This window comes from Anarrhichthys ocellatus, unplaced genomic scaffold (genome assembly GCF_004355925.1).
Source record: "Anarrhichthys ocellatus isolate YVR2014 unplaced genomic scaffold, GSC_Weel_1.0 scaffold80, whole genome shotgun sequence".
Classification (NCBI taxonomy): domain Eukaryota; kingdom Metazoa; phylum Chordata; class Actinopteri; order Perciformes; family Anarhichadidae; genus Anarrhichthys; species Anarrhichthys ocellatus.
This window is the reverse complement of record NW_022280110.1, coordinates 720,382-737,164: the sequence shown is the minus strand read 5'-3', so window position 1 is coordinate 737,164 and position 16,783 is coordinate 720,382. Positions and strand designations below refer to the sequence as shown.

Here is a 16,783-nt window from a genome sequence, read left to right as displayed (position 1 = left end):
TCTGTAAGAGTTTCTCTCTCTTTTGAGCTGTCTCTCTGTAAAGGACGTTTTCTCTAAATGGGTATTTTTCTCATCCCGAGTCAGACATGTTCCCTCCAGTAGCACTTACATACAACTTTCCAGTTTCAATCCTATCTGTATTCTCAAGGTTTTTATAGAGGGGTTTGTTCATATTTAGCATGGATAACCTGATTAGAACATTTCAATTTCCTAAAAACATGGCAAATTTTCTTTTCTTTTTTATGCTTGTTGACTGTATTTTCTGATTGAAAGAGTGAGATATCCAAAATTCCCTCTGTTAACGACCTTTTACTCATGTCAACAAACTAAAAACAAGAATTTGGACCTGGCTTTATCCAATGTTCAGATTTCTGCTCTGGGATGTATGCAATTTAGCTCATATTTAATAAGATATGGCCTCACTTGTATATTTAAACATACATTTTCAGAAAACGTGTATGCAATTGCCAGAATGCAAGTACTAGTTTCGATGTCTAATAGCTATTTTATATTTTTAATTTCGATGCATTGAGCACCACAAGATTTTGCCCTTTCATCTGTTTTTGGAGTCCGAGCAGCAGATTTCAAATCCCTTCACAAACACTGTCTCTGTGTTGTATTGTGTGGAAGTGAGACAACACCCAATGTGCCTGGCAGTCAACTCTGTACAGACATCAACATTGTTATGTAACCACATGGAAACAGTACTGTCCTGTTCGCCTTCCCCCTATAAGGAGTGGTTTTAGTCTATAGCGAGCCAACATTGAGCTCAGTCCACAACAACAAGCTTGCAACAAGCGGCGATACAAAGGTGAGATATGTGCTTTATTTTCGGGTTTACAAGACAACACGTGGAGGATGAAGACTAACTGGTTGGTTTGGCAAGTGTTTGTTTCGCTACTAACTTCTCCATCTCCGTAAAGGAGTCTCCATTTTCTACAGGAGGCGTCCGGTGTCTGGTCGATGAGAGTCTCCAGTCTAGTGATGAGCAGTCAGTCCGAAAAGACGCTGCGCTTCAGATGTTACGTGCTTATGTAATGTTGACAATTCTATGACGTCATTTGGGCAGAGTAATTTATAACGCTTCAGACGATTTAAAGAGTAGCGTACTTGTAAAAAAAACAACAACGTAGTACAAGTAAAAGTGCTGCATTTCAAATGTCACTTGACTAAACCTATGCCAGTTTAATAATATGGAATACTATTCAAAGTGAAAGTAATCTTAATGCAGAAAAAAAGACATACTCTCGATGTTGATTATTTTTTCTAATGCAGACTAAACCTCAACATTCAAAAAAAAATATGTCATATAAATGATTAAAACAATTAAAAGGAATGCATGAGAATATTTGAGAAGCTGGGACTATGTTGGGCATCTTTTGCATTAAACATTATTTTTTTGTATGCAACAATTTGGTGTGGTGTAAGAAAAGAAAAGTGCAATATTTCCGTCTAAAATGCAGTGGACTGCAAGCAGAAAGTGGCAACATTGTAATGACCTCTGATGTTTTAAGTACAGTATTTGAATAAATGTACTTGTTTGCGTTCCACCGCCGGCTGTAACTGATTAGCTTTCTTCAACTCTATTGACAAGCCATGACAATACGCTTTGTGGCAAACTACCAAACTAATTTAGCAACATATACACTGATATTTTAGTGGACAATTCCAGCCAAAGCCTGTCAAAGTGTGTGACCTATTTTCTGTTTGATGTTCCCACTCACCTTTGAATACAGCTGAGCAAACTACAACCAGAGGAGGCAGCACTAAGAACGGAGGAGCTACACTCTTACAGCAAGTCAATCAGCTCTTCAGTTCAGTCCATTCCACCATATTTGCGTCAGTCATCCTGCTATTAATCTGCGTTGTCTTCATCCTCATTCAACTCAAATCCCAGAGGCCAAAGAACTTTCCACCAGGACCCACCGTCCTGCCGATACTGGGGAACATTTTGGAACTCATTTTGCTCTTATGTGCTGTGTTTACCTGCTTTAAATTGTCTTTTAATGTCATTATTATCCTGACTAAGTCTGCTTGGGTGTGTCTGATATTTTTCATGCTACTAGCCAAATTTCCCATGTTAGACAATAAAGACCAAACTAAGTGAGCAAACATGTTTTTTTTGTGATTTCATTGATTTGCTGCGAGTAATATCCTTCTGAAGTTATATGATATATATATATTTAAAACACTGACATGTTATCTGGTTCTCTTCCAGCTGAGGAAGACTTATGGAAATGTCTACAGCATATTTCTCGGTCCCAAACCAGCAGTGGTCATCAATGGGATGAAGACCATTAAGGAGGCTTTAGTGGCCAAGGGTGTTGATTTTGCTGGAAGACCCCAAGACCTGCTTGTCAATGACTCCACCCAGAGGAAAGGTAGGACAGACGTGATGTTTCAAAGGGCAGTGAATGTAATCCCACATTCTGCAAAAGTACTTTATATGTCAGCAGTGTATCTCTGTCCATGCATATAGGGATGGGACAGTTACCACTATATATGGTGTTAAAATAATAATTTTATTGCCATTATTATCACAATAAATGGAAATGTGTGGCCTATGCACAGACACATGCTGCAGCATGGAGGGAAATGGTGAAAGCCTGTTGACTAGTATCTCTTTGTCGCTCATAAGGGCACAGCAATTCAGCAATATGACTTGGAGTTGAACCACAAAGTGCTTTAAAGGGATTCAATAAAACCTTAAAATTAAAATCAAAAACCTACTGGTAACCAGTGAAGGGAGGCTAAAACAGGGCTGATATGATCTTGCCTTCTAGTATTTGTGTAAAGCCGAGCAGCTGTGTTTTCTTTGGCAGCACCTCACAACTCAAAAGGAGGGGAACAAGCGTATGTTATGTAACAGATGTATGTTTACAGTGTGCTATTCAGTTTGCCAGAGAAAAGGAGGTAGAGCTGGAGCTGACTTAACGGCTCCCTTTATCAAAACCATAACCTCCAACAAGGCAGTTAATCAGTCATCAAACTTGTCTGCACTTGTCCTTTAGAAGTCTAAGAGTGCATCCACACTACTCCGTTTCCATAGAAAAGCAGCTACATGTTTAAGCGCCTCTATATATTATTCTAACCACGAGTCTTTTGAAAGTATTTGTTCTCTAAAAAGTGGGACTCCATTCAGTACCTTTGGCAGGGGAAGCACATTCCTTACACAACACTGAAAATTGGTCCAACTGCCTTGACGCCACAACTTTTGCTAAGTTTATTTTGCTGTAATTTATTAACCCTCCATGTGTTCAAAACTAGTTCAAAAAGTATATAAATCATTAATAAAAATGTTGAGACCACTGACTGTAATGAACGGTAACTAAATAAAGAAGTGACATTAAGTTACAGAGGAGAGTAAATTATAAAACAGACTAGAAAGTGGCTCTGGAAAAACACTGCTATAATCACTTTCGTGCCACTTCGTCTGTTGTAGGAGTGATTCTGGCAGATTACGGTTCTAGTTGGAAGGATCAACGTCGCTTTGCACTGATGAACTTTGGTATGGGGAAGGATTCAATGGAGGAGAGGATTCATGGAGAGATACAATACACCCTTGACACGCTGGAGAACAGCATTGGTAAGTCATCAGTGAGCCCACAGTCCTCCTATGGATGGCAGGGTTCACTGTAATCAGTGACACTGAAATCTGAGCAGCACAAATACTCTACTATTTGATAATATTACAAGGTGGATCTTGATCACGCATTTCGATGAATGTTGATTTTTGCTTGTTCATTGCCAGTCTAATGTTCTTGTTTGCATTCTTGCACAATACTGTGTTGTACTTCAGTGAACATGTCTTTTACAGGCAAAACCTTCAGTCCGCAAATTATGTTTCATAATGCGGCCTCCAACATCATCTGCCAGGTTCTGTTTGGAAAACGCTTCGAGTATGACGATGAGGTCATCAAAGTGGTTGTTCAGTGCTTTACTGAGAATGCCAAGATAGCCAATGGACCATGGGCTATGGTGAGTCAAAGGCATGTTTGTGCCTTCAAACCTGGCTCAGAAATATCAGACTTCAGCTAAGCTAGCGGCTCTGTGAGGCTGTACTTGGGGTCAGTGGTGCTCAGAGTTAACTTTAGCAAGCTATACATGCTGATAGTTAGCAGGTATAATGTTTACCATATTCATCATCTTAGTTTAGCACATTAGCATGCTAGCATTTGTCAAATGGCACCAATCAAAAAGCTTGAGTATCACTAGCAGGGCTGCCAACTGTCACGCATCGACCGTGAGAGTTACCCAATTGACACTTTTCACACGCTTTAAAGCTACACGTCCATTTTCTCATGCAGAGAAAAACAAGTTTCTAACCGATAACATATGATCGAGGATATTTAAACCTGCAACACGCTCTGCTGCTCGGTCCTCTGTCAAAACTGCATAACTACAAAGAAGAAGAGAAAACAACAGCAACTGGCTGAGTGGTGTTTCATTCAACATGTTGGGATCTTAATCTGCTTCATGGCTCACACGGCCATCCTGTCTGTCTCCAGAAGAAGCAGCTGTCAGTACTTTCTCTGCACAGAGCGCTTGATTTTATGTCTTTTCCTCCACAAGCCGATTATATCTCAGGAACCCACGGTGTGGCCAGATAGCAGTCAAGTGGCCAAGTATATTAGCTGTCATGACAGACAGAGCTTTATTCTGCTATAGCTGGCATTAATTCCATAACCGCTGTTAGAAAAATCAGGTTGTAAAGTTACTGTTGCTGTCACAGAAATGCACTAAATTACACATATTACCATACTAATTCATGTTTGCAAAGTCAATGTTATAAGAGCATGAACAAAAATATGTTTGCCTCACAGAAATTTAAGTTGTTTTTTAGCTAAGCACAGAATCTTAGCCTATATGTGAAGATACAATCATCTGTTCAGAGCAATTCATGCCAGAATGCAGAATCTGCGTGTTTAGTTCTAAATAATCGAAAGACATATCTTTTCTTTTTCTAAACAGATTTATGACTCTTTTCCCATGATTCGAAGCCTGTCGCTGCCCTTCAGAAAGGCCTTTAAGAATGTTGAGGTATGTTAATATCTCTATCTCGATATCTATATTTTTATATATATATAAAATAATGGTACTCTAACCTCACCTTAAACATGTATACAGAGGCAACCAAAACACATGCATTTTGTCAATGGAAAAAGAAAAGTAGAATACAAATTATGAATGTTGAACTGAATGTTTTTCAGACTTGTCAGAAAATTGCGATTTCTTTGATGAATGAGCACAAGCAGACGAGAGTCCCTGGAGAGCCACGAGACTTTGTTGACTGTTATCTGGATTGGCTGGATAAGGTGAATCATGGAACACAGAAAAGTTGGGAAAATGAGAGAATTATGAATATGTTAATAATATACTTAGAGGTTGACGTCTTACATTGACATTTGCATCGGAATCTTTTAACTGACCACTTAGAAACCAATATTTGGGAAGTTCTGCCTATGATTTACATGTCGTCATATTTTATGTGGGTACTTAAGCCAATTTATTTAAGTTTAAAAGTATTGCATTTTTTTAAATAAGATTTAAAAGCAGGAAATACAGAGTTACATTTTGTTATATGTGGGCTCAACAATTAACTACTGCTGTTATGTCAAACGTTAAATGTTAGTTGTGTTTTATAGAAAATTAATTTTATATGGCATAAGTGGTTTTATGGTCCATAACCACTGAATTTCTTGCAGTGTAACTGGTTGAAAACTACACATTTACTATGGTTTGGCTTGTGACTCCGGATAATTTTCTGTATATGGCCTACAATCAATCTACAACGTTTGGCCACCATTGTTTTAAAACGATCATTCCTTTCTCCTCAGGAAGGTGATGCTAGTTCTTCCTTTTCAGAAGCACAGCTGACTATGTACGTCCTAGATCTTCACTTTGCTGGGACTGACACTACTTCCAACACCCTGCTTACTGCTTTCCTCTACCTTACGAACTACCCACACGTACAAGGTATGCAAACAATGGCTCCATTATTCTACCATTGTCTGTACCATCAATTTTTCATGCAGGAATACTTTCTATGAAAGTCATGAACTGAAAAGGTATTTTTTGTGGAAGACATATCAAAATGTCTATTGTGTAAAAAGGTAAATGGACTACAGCGCCTTTCTAGTCTTCCAATCACTCAAAGCGCGGTACACTACACGTCGACATTTACACGTCCATTCATACACTGATGGCAGATGCTGCCATGCAAGATGCCACCTGCCCATCAGGATCTAAACTCATTTAAAAAAAAAAAAAACGACGGCACAGCCTTGGGGAGCAATTTGGGGTTTAGTGTCTTGCTCAAGGACACTTGCTGACTGAAGATGCCGGGGATCGAATCGCCGTGCTTCCAATTAGAGTACAACCCATTCTACCTCTAACACACAGCCTATCAGTGACGAGATGCAACACCAATGATACACCTGACGTTTAGCTGCAAATATGCACAATGCTTTCACAGTTATAAATGGACAGTATAGTGCAAGTTATAGCAATAGCTCAGGAATCCCATATTCCAGCAGTAAAGGCTCTGAATTTTGCCCCCTCAACAAATTTCCCCTTGGGGACGATAACATCCACCTTCACAAGTCATCCCATGGGACATGGTCAGAGGCCTTCTGCAAATTCCAGAAAGCCCCAGGTACATTGAACAAGTACTCTTTGCCCCTCCAGGATTCTTGACAGACCAAAGGGCAGTTCCTTGCACAGGAAAAACAACCTGCATTCGTCCTCCTGCTGCTGAGGTTTGACAGTTGGCTACAATCTCCTTTCTAGCAATGTGGAAGAGGCTGTCCAACACAGAAGAACGCCTCTTTCACACAAGACACTTTGAAGCGTCACAGTAGGAAAAGTACAGGTGTAAAAATGTATATTAATGATGGCTGGATTCCATTTAGCTGCATCAGTTTCAGGCCCGTAGTTATTTTTATTAGTAACACCCCTGCTTCTCATAGTAGCTGTCTGCCTAGCTAGCTGCTAACTACCTGCGTGGAAATGGTGTAATGTAGTCAGCTCGTGCTTTTTCTTAGGAAAGACTGAGTTCACTCTGTTGGTCATTTAGAGTCAAGTATCTTTCCCTTTAAAAAAAAAAACCAAAAAAACATCTTTGTTTGATATTAAAAAGTAATTATTAGAGCCCGGCTGATAAATCAGTCATTGAAAATATATCAGTGTCGTTGTTTATGTCAGCCGGTAAATCACAAGAAAAAGTGCAGTAATGGCAAAGATTCTTTAATTTGCCAACCAGAGTAGTGAAAAGTTAGTTCTTCAGCTGTTAAATGTCCTGCCCGGTAAATGTCTTGGTCAAAGTTTAAGGGAGCCATATCAAAAAACGTATTCATGTTATGGGTTGTGTAAAGAACATTAACACCGATATATCATTCTTGGATTTTTAAACTGTCAAATATTCATGTCTGCATTATTCGGGCTAAAGCAGAGACACCTACTTGCAGTGAGCACACATTTCGTCAATTTATGGAACTAACCTTATTCAGCTTCACCTGATAAAATCAACTTTTGCTTGCAAAAAATTAATGAGAGAACTGTTAGGTATATAAGTTAAAAAAAGGTAATTTCCACCGTTTCCTTACTTTGTTTACATTATTTATCAGGGACACCACACATTCTTTTACTTCCACCTTTTCATAGGTTTACATTTCATCCACTCTCAATCATGTTGTTCATAGTGTTTTTGTCTTCACATTTCAATTCTATTGCAAATTATTATTATCTTTGCCGTTTCTCTCAGAGCGTTGTCAGCAGGAGATAGACGAGGTGTGGGAGGGGAAGGATCAGGCCAGTTTTGAGGCCCGAAACAACATGCCTTACGTGCATGTAAATCTTCACTTTTCTCATAATTTCACCTTAATTTTATGTGTACTCAGCATATTTGTTAGAGCATACACAGTAGAGCCTGCATTGTTTTTCTTCAGCCCCAAGTCAGATAAAGTATGGGACTCATGATACTTAAATCTTTTTCCATCCAGGCTGTGATCCATGAAGTGCAGAGGGTAGCCAACACTGTTCCACTCAGCGTCTTCCACTGTACGACTAAAGACACAGAGCTCATGGGATATTCCATCCCCAAGGTAAGAAGCAACTGGTCCTATCTATACTGTCACTATTGTCAAAAGCTGTTTAAGTGTTCTCTGCAGGGAATATGACTTCTCTGCAAATTATCATTCACATTTGATTTGACTGAGCTAAGAAAACAGTTTAGTGTCTTTCAGTAATGTAGGTCACAGATTTCCCTGAACAGATTACCATACTTAAATAATGGTAGCCTCATTACCTTACTTGGGTAGCTTAATTAAATCTTATCCTCTTATAAATGTTCTCTTCATTCCTCTTTACCCTTTCCTCTTTTGCTTCATTTTCTCCACAGGGTACGCTGATCATCCCTAACCTGGGCTCAGTGCTGAATGAGGAGGGACAATGGAAATCCCCAAATGAATTCAACCCTGAAAACTTCCTCAATGACCAGGGAGAGTTTGTCAAACCAGAGGCCTTCATGCCTTTCTCTGCAGGTATGTGCCAATTCCAGTCAAGTCAATTATATTCATATAGCCCAATATCACAAATCACAAAATTGCCTCAGGTGGCTTTACAGTTTGTTCAAAAGAGTTGTGCTTTGCCTCGTAGTGCACTTTATTTGCCGCTTTTATCAATAGTTACGGTTTCTGGATATATGAGACATGCTGGTTTTAACTGCCCATGGGAAGAATTAACATATAAGAGTCTGTTCATTCTTGCTTATAAATTATGTTCTCTCTGAACATGTTTCTCTTTTTGGAGAACGTCATGTGACATAACTTCTCTGATCAGCGCAATATTCCTGCTCTTCTTTCTATTTCCTCGTCTCTCCCCCGGTGTCACGGTGTGTATACATCTCATCTCACTCGAATCAGGAAACATGTCAGAATACCCATATTTGATTGGCTGAGCTGCATCACGTGATGTGATTTACAACGCATTGGTCGGTGTGTTTCCTGAACAAGTGCCGTAACGGCTGAATAAGTTGCGCCGGTTAAAGTATAAACTGGCTCTGTAATATGTAGATTTCCAAATTACATATTTCGGTTTGAGATTTCGGTTTGAGATCCTGGGTCCGGATGCATCTGGGTCCGGATCCGGACCGCGGTCCGCCAGTTGGGGACCCCTACTGACCATGTCTGACATTGATTAGCTTTGTTAATACAAAAAAGACCAAAACACAGACAATAAAAACAGATAGATAAGTCATAGTGGAAATTAGCCATTACAGTAGTTAATGGCTCCTTCAAGTGGACAGAATTGGGTAATAGATTTTACATTCAAAGTGATTTTGAACATTAAAACCACATTATGTATATAAAATAAATATATTTAGTTTTTCAGAATAAGATGGAGGAGAAGCCATCCATCTCTCTCTGAATGAAGCTCAGATCCTCAATTTGGCCTCTCAAGGGCAATTCTTACTGTAGCTCAACAAATGTTAGAACAACCTAAATAGTTTTTTCCTGTATGTTTGTAATCGTTTTTTGTTTTTTGGTCATTTATTTTTTTCGGTTCTCTTTGTAGGTTTGTCTCTTTGTGGTTGTTTATTTGTCTCTCTGTGGTTGTTTTGTGTCTCTTTGTAGTCGTGTCTTAAAAGCAGCACTGAACCGGGGGTTCTCTTCAGGTTTAACGTTGAAAAAATCCATGTTTTGTCATAGTTAGAATTTGAAATATGAAATGATGTCTGAAAGATCTACTGAAACTGAAGCAGTTTAAGAGAAAAAATACGCTTTTCCTATTTGTAAGAGCAGTACATTGACCTGAACATGCTTTAGCTTGAGAGTGAAGTGTGAACAGTATCTTCAGTTTAATCACATCATAGGACTGAGAATCAAGGCACGACCAGTGAGGAACCTTTGGCACCAAAGTTTGATTTTCTTTAACTGCGGCGTCAAAACTTTGATGTGACTCTTATCTACTAATTGATTTGAGGTTAAATCAGTGCAATGACATTGCAGGCCATGACATGACATGCAAGTGATGCGCAAAGGTTGCTTGTCTTTCTTTGCAAAGCCAACAAAGTTGCAGAGCCGGAATAAAAAGGAGTGTGAAACAATCGGAATCACAGCTTCATCATGTTGGCCTCCGTGGTTCTACTCTTGTTGGCTGTTTTGCTTTGAGAACAGACTTGCTTACTATATTTATGGGCTGAATACACATCCTGATGGATTTTGTAAGATTTCATAACCTTAGTGGATAGAATTTTATTTTTTGCATCTTTATTTATGCTGTCTGTATAATTGGATTCCTCTAGTTTTTAGGGAGGGATTGGGAAAATGATGGATTTTGTTGAATATAATTCTTTTAATAGCCTTTGTTTCACACTAGAGGCAGAAAATGCTATGTTGACATTGTTCTGGCTGTCAGGCTTTATTGGTGAGCTGAGCTCTTCACCCAGAATGACCCAAAATATTAATTTAGAATGACTTATTCTGCCATCATATTCTCAATTATTTAACAGGGTTAGTGTTAGTGTTGGTTAAGAAATATATATCAAAGTGGATATCTCTTATATGTGCTTAAAATAATATGTGCTCATAATAATGAATTACAATGGCTGATGATTGCATTAAATAAAGGTCAGTCATCAGTTCCAGTAATTCTAATCTACTTGGTCACTGTGTCCCCAGCTGGCCAAGCGCTATGGTAACATCTACAGCCTTTTCTTCGGTCCCAGGCCTGCGGTCGTCATCAATGGGCTGCAGGCTTTGAAAGAAGCCCTGGTCAACAAAGCCGCTGACTTCTCCGGCAGACCACAAGACCTCATGGTTAATCATGCTGTGCAAGTGAAAGGTACAGAGCAAGTTCAAGCTTTTGTCTGCAGGGGGAGTTTTCAATTCCACTGTATACCATAAACTAATCTATTGTGAAAGAGAATATGGATAGACAGAGAATTAACTACCAACTAATGACTATTAAAAACATGTTGAGTTTAAAAATCATATTATGGCACCACCTGGTGGTAGCAGTAGAAGAAGTATCAGCAAGTATTATCAGCAGAATGTACTGTGTCAAATGTTGAAGTACTAGTTATGATGTGTTATGTATGACATTGTCAGATTGTTAATACTAATGGATGAAAACAATAGCAGCACTTTACTGTTTTAATTAATTTGTATACAGTTAGGTTGTTGAATCCAGTGGTTAGAAACATATAGGGCCCTTCAGCAACACACATTTATATTCAATTTTGCTTTTATCTGAAATATTGGATATTTGTTATTGTATGAGTCAGTTGTGTAGGTCATTTCAATTATACCATCTAAGAAGGTTGAAGAGGAAATCACTCTTAGGAACTGCTAAATGAGGGCCCCTCCAACAAGCTTGTTTGTCACAAGCAAAAAGCAAGTAAATGTAGTGTGTTCATCATATTTTTTTAGTATATAAAATCTTACTCAGAAAAGTAACCAATAACTGTATGAGTCAAATATGTGAACATGTAAACCATTAGTATAATGTGACACTTCGGGCAGCTCAAGCAGCTGTAAAGAATGATATAGACATTATAGCTTTTCACTGAAACATCACTCAGTGCATTTCAAATATGTAAGTGAAAGTGAATGCACTTTTTTCTTTCCTTTTTGCTTGTAGCTCATGCTCCTGGAGTGATTCTAGCAGATTATAACTCTGCCTGGAAAGAGCAACGACGCTTTGGTTTAATGACCCTGTGGAACTTTGGCCTGGGGAAGCAGCCGATGGAGCAGAGCATTCTGGGAGAGACACATCGCATCATAAAGCTGTTGGAGCAGAGTGTCGGTATGTCCATTTTGTACACAAACAGAGCACAGGGATTGTCTGTTGTATGGCGTAACATTGATATTGACCATCAGGATCTAGAAATCTTTTGAATTGCTGAAAACATGTTTTTTCCAGGTAAGACCATGAATCCCCAAATGATGTTCCACAATGCAGCTTCTCACATCATCTGTCAAGTTCTGTTTGCTCGGCAGTTTGACTATGAGGATGAGTTCATGAAGTTTTTTGTTGGACTTTTCCAAGAGACCTCTAAAATAATCAACGGGCGCTGGGGTATGGTGAGTCACGCTTTACACCATAAAACCACTCAATAACATAGCATCACTACTTGCTGCTCAGTAAAAACAGTGTGAGTTAGAGGATGAATTGTCCACTAATCGTCTCAGGATAACTTGGCGTTGCAATGCTCAGAAAACTTGAGGGCTTCTTATTAAAACCTTCTCAGTTTTCATCTTCCTCTCCTATAGATTTATGATTCTGTTCCCATGGTGCGAAACCTGCCACTGCCCTTCCAGAAGGCCTTTAAGATGTTCAAGGTATGTCTTGAAGCGTTCACTTCACAATCTGGCAAACAACCATTAAATCCTGTTTTATTACAGGGATGATTGCCTATGGGTTCAATTGATAGAGTTGATACTTTCTGTAATAAAGGCCAAGGGATAACAAAATGAACTGCCAAGCATGAAAAAAATCACTTTGCATTGCAGAAACAATCCCCCTGCTCAATGAAGTAAAAGAGAAGGAAAGATGAAATACAAGCAGCTCGTTGAGGCTGCTTTGAGCTGGAAAATAAAGCATTCAATTATGTTAAATAGTCTTGAAAAAAATAAAATAAATCTGTAACTTGATGAACCTGTTTGTTTTCTTTTTTTTATCAGGCTGCACATGAAAGACGTTTGGAGGTGTTGGCTGAGAACAAAAAGACCAGAGTTCCTGGTAAACTGCGCCATTTCATCGACAGCTACCTGGATGAACTGGATATGGTGTTTGTCATTCTTGTTAATGGAAAGAATTCTGTTCAGAGCAGCTGCAAACTGGCATGTTGTTGACCACTAATTTAACCAGCGGTTGTGGTGGCGACAGAGTGAACACTGATTTACTCGTGCTTTCTCTCTCTTGTCTGCATACATAGAGAGGCAATGATGGCTCCTCATTTTCTGAAGACCAGCTTTGTGCATATATTTTGGATCTTCACTTTGCTGGGACTGACACAACTGCTAACACCCTGCTCACTGCCTTCCTCTACCTTATGAATGATCCACAGATACAGGGTATGTCTGTCTGTCATCTGTGGGTCTCCACTTTATCTCTCAACAACTATTGAATGGATTGAGATAAAAAAAAATGTCAGACATTCATGGTTCCCTGACGATGTACCCTCATGACTTTGAAGACACCCTGACTTGTCCTCTAGGGCCACCAGGTAGAGGTAGACATTTGTGCTTGTGAGTGAGTTGCTTGTGATCTCAACAACTACTGAATGAGATGAGATTTTGTTCAGACATTCGTAGTCCCCAGAGGATGAAATGTAAATACTCTGGTGATCCCTCTTTGTCCATGCTGTCTCTCTGTATTCCTCAGAGCGCTGTCAGCAGGAAATAGACGATGTTCTGGGTGGGAAGGATGAAGCCAGTTATGAAGACAGACACCAGATGCCCTATGTTCAGGTACATTGTGGATTATTTCAGTGTATCTGAGATGTTACAAAGGTACAGTTTGATGAGAGCGGTCTCTGTCATGCAGGCCGTCATTCATGAGATCCAGAGAATGGCTGACACTGTTCCTCTCAGTGTTTTCCACTGCACCACTAAAGACACAGAGTTAATGGGATACTCCATACCCAGGGTAAGTGGAAAACATAATGTGTGTCATAAAAATATAGAAACGGCTTCATATCGTAGGGATAGCCCTCTGAGCACTTACAAGTAAGAGGAAACAGTTGAGAATCTTGATGCTAACGTTTCCTGTTGATGTTAAACCTTGAGCCTTGAACAACATCTATAATGTAGTTTTGTAGCCATTAAAAACACAACATCCTGGTTGAATATATCACTCAATTTAAGCATCATATACAGCTTCAATGAAGTGTTGGCACAGGCACATACTTAATGTGCATGATACTGTGAGTGTGTACCATTAAGGCTGAGTCCTTACTGCAGTGTTCTGGGTTCAGGGCCAGCAGGGCCCTTTGCTGCACATCATCCCCTCTCTCGCCCCTGCCTTTCTTGTCTGTCTCTCTGTCGGATAAAGCATGAATGCCAAAATAAAGAGCAAAATCAAGAGTTTAACATTTGATTTGTGTTATTATAAATATTCCGCATGGTTTGGTATGTGCCTGAGAGCCTCTGCCCCATATTTCTTCTCTGTCACAGTGCTTATTTTAACATTAAATGTAGCACAGACATACTAACACTATGAAATCTAATGATGTTGCAGTAGAAATATGGCACTTTCCAGTATTAAAAACAGTTTGACAAACGCATTGCAGTGAAGACTTAAAATTGGCAAAACCCCATGCAATATCATCAGTTGCTTGTGACCCAGTAAAATAAAAGAATGATGGAAACAGGGTCATAGAGTCATAGCTGTGTGTTTTAAAATGCTTTATCTGTTCTCCAGGGAACCATGATCATCCCCAACCTTTCCTCAGTGCTGAATGAGGAGGGGCAGTGGAAATCCCCCCGTGAATTCAACCCTGAATGAGCAGGGGGAGTTTGTGAAACCGGAGGCCTTCATGCCTTTCTCTGCAGGTGAGTGAAACGATTATTACATTCATATACAATGACAGACGGATTGACCGTTAAGTCATTATGTTTTAACCTGCAGGTTCTCGCATGTGTCTCGGAGAGGCTCTGGCTCGAATGGAGCTCTTCCTCATCGTGGTGACTCTGCTGAGGAGGTTCAGGTTCGTGTGGCCTGAGGATGCAGGAGAGCCAGACTACACGCTTGTTTTTGGGACAACCCAGACTCCCAAACCTTATTGTATGAATGTCCAAGTCAGAAAAACTGTCCCATGACAGAGGTTGCCTTAATAATTTAGATATTGATGTTGACTTGGAGTCAAGATTGAATTCAAAATCGATTCCTGATTCAATATCGATTCCTCATTCATCAGGCCTACACAGGGTGCTCGGGTCCACCGTGTGCTAATAAAGGCTGTGGGGCAAATTATGGCATGAAAGCAAAGTATAAGATTATGGAGTTTTCTGTTACTATATTATTATTATATTATTTTATATTATTATTTGAAAAAGTTATATCAACTGATTACAATAGTGTAATCAGTTGATAACAGTTGACAACTGTTACAGAAAGGCAAAATGTAACATTAATTCATGCTAAACCTGCATAAATAAACACACTTTACTAAGACGTTTTTAGTATTCCTCAATTCTCAGTAGCTTCAGGAATAACAAGTTCAAGTTATACAAAAAAAGGCAAATGCTGCCTGTTGTATTAATACAGGCTTTTATTTCTCAGAAATATGCCAATTTTAAAAAGGTATTGTACACAAAGTCACACTGTAAAACTGGTGTTGTGCATTATGTCCATGACATCGTGTTCTAACTGTTGGCGAGCAACGAGCGATGCTACACTGCGCAGCACGGTGTGACTTTGTCGATACGATGCCTCTATTTTTCACTACAAAAACCTAAGTAAGGTGGCAGCTGGCTGAGGGGAGTTTGCCTGAAAGTGTTCTGCTTGCTGTTGACTATACTGCATGTCATATATCCAGTAAATATCACAATATAAAATGTGTGTTTTCTGTATAAACAGTACCAACGTCAGAAGATGTCAAGTCAGACATCTTTCAATGTCTCATATCATCTCAGGTTGGTATGAGGCGAACAGCTGATAGATACATGGTTTCATTACATGACATAATTTAGGAAGAAAAAAACTTTTAAAATCGATATTTGGAAGTTGTGTATCATTTTAGAAACTTAGGCGATAAGAATTATGATTCTAAAGGAAAGATTGTACGAAATTCAACTTATATTGACAAACCCACAGAGGGTTTCACCAACTCTGCAGTTCCCTCGTCTCTATGGATCTTTATCTCTGTCTTTAAACCCTCATTTTTGTGAGGAGCATACAAGTTGTATTTAAAACCAGATGCAGCTTGTTTCCACTGCCCCCGAGTGGCCAAAAAGTATTCTTTAAACTACTACTGTGCCCTTTATTCAATGCAATAAAGCTGCTAGTTGGAGTCATCGTGTAGTTTACAGAATGTTAATTATGCAGTAATATAAATCATCAGATTAAACTATGAACTCTATAGTATTTTTCTGTTTAGCACTTATAAGTGATCAGACAGACTTTCAGCCAGATGTTGTGATTATCATAAAGTATTATACTCAGTGTTCCCTTTTTGCCAGTGTAAAATTTAAATCACAGAATGATGTACATTTATGTCAAATATATAAGTTGAGCAGCATAAAATCAACTTTGTCCCCTTTCTTAAGAAAGAAAGTGAATCTGCATGTGAATTTTGATGTAACTTGTGTACAAGTGAATATTTTGACCTGAGGGTGGCACTAGAGGAAAGGTCATGTCACCAAAATCACCAGGATTCAACTCCGGCACGGTGCTATTGTGAGGTACGTTGAGGTTTGAGGACTATTTCCATTTCACGGTATATATATTATATATATTCTTCTGCTACACTGCATGAATATATAATATTACAACTGACCGCTGCAGTTACTTTGCAGATTAGGATATAACATATTACATAACCTGTGAAGACCTTCTATGATGTGATGCTGATGATGAAATTAGAACGCTGCTTATATACTGCATAATACTTCTGTACTTTTACTAGAGTAAGATTTTGAATGCAGGAACCTTACCGTGTAAGTGATTATTTTCCTGGAAATACTGAGGTATTAATGCTTGTACTTGAATAAAGGATCTGAATACTTCTTCCACCACTGAATACATTGTTGGACAGTAACTGAGTCCCTCATCCTCCATC

General features: G+C 39.0%; 2 protein-coding genes across 3 annotated transcripts; both read left to right on the top strand.

Annotated features, from left to right (window-relative positions):
* The first annotated feature begins 2,300 nt into the window (after nucleotides 1-2,300).
* Nucleotides 2,301-10,836, top strand: LOC116398249 (cytochrome P450 2F2-like). Of its 2 annotated transcripts, XM_031874379.1 has the most exons (10): nucleotides 2,301-2,381; nucleotides 3,443-3,586; nucleotides 3,818-3,978; nucleotides 4,972-5,040; nucleotides 5,211-5,315; nucleotides 5,838-5,976; nucleotides 7,763-7,848; nucleotides 8,001-8,102; nucleotides 8,399-8,540; nucleotides 10,680-10,783. In XM_031874379.1, exons 2-10 carry the CDS (start codon nucleotides 3,499-3,501, stop codon nucleotides 10,697-10,699), a joined length of 912 nt encoding a protein of 303 aa, XP_031730239.1. In that variant the 5' UTR covers nucleotides 2,301-2,381; nucleotides 3,443-3,498; the 3' UTR covers nucleotides 10,700-10,783. The 2 variants fall into 2 exon arrangements, with proteins under 2 accessions (XP_031730239.1, XP_031730240.1); XM_031874380.1 differs by lacking the exon at nucleotides 2,301-2,381 and having other exon boundaries at nucleotides 3,449-3,586; nucleotides 3,877-3,978; nucleotides 10,727-10,836.
* Nucleotides 10,760-16,732, top strand: LOC116398248 (cytochrome P450 2D15-like). The gene is given in 11 exon segments (XM_031874377.1): nucleotides 10,760-10,842; nucleotides 11,641-11,805; nucleotides 11,923-12,083; nucleotides 12,273-12,341; nucleotides 12,684-12,788; nucleotides 12,938-13,076; nucleotides 13,387-13,472; nucleotides 13,549-13,650; nucleotides 14,425-14,504; nucleotides 14,506-14,555; nucleotides 14,632-16,732. Coding segments are annotated over 11 exon segments (1,176 nt in total). The 5' UTR covers nucleotides 10,760-10,814; the 3' UTR covers nucleotides 14,823-16,732.
* The last annotated feature ends 51 nt before the right edge of the window (nucleotides 16,733-16,783 follow it).

Excerpts from the sequence above, each read along its gene's own strand:
- LOC116398249 (XM_031874379.1), top strand. The coding sequence starts at position 3,499 with ATGAACTTTGGTATGGGGAAGGATTCAATGGAGGAGAGGATTCATGGA. Across the intron at positions 5,041-5,210 it reads AGGCCTTTAAGAATGTTGAG|ACTTGTCAGAAAATTGCGAT; the intron begins GTATGTTAATAT and ends AATGTTTTTCAG. Across the intron at positions 7,849-8,000 it reads ACAACATGCCTTACGTGCAT|GCTGTGATCCATGAAGTGCA; the intron begins GTAAATCTTCAC and ends TTTTCCATCCAG.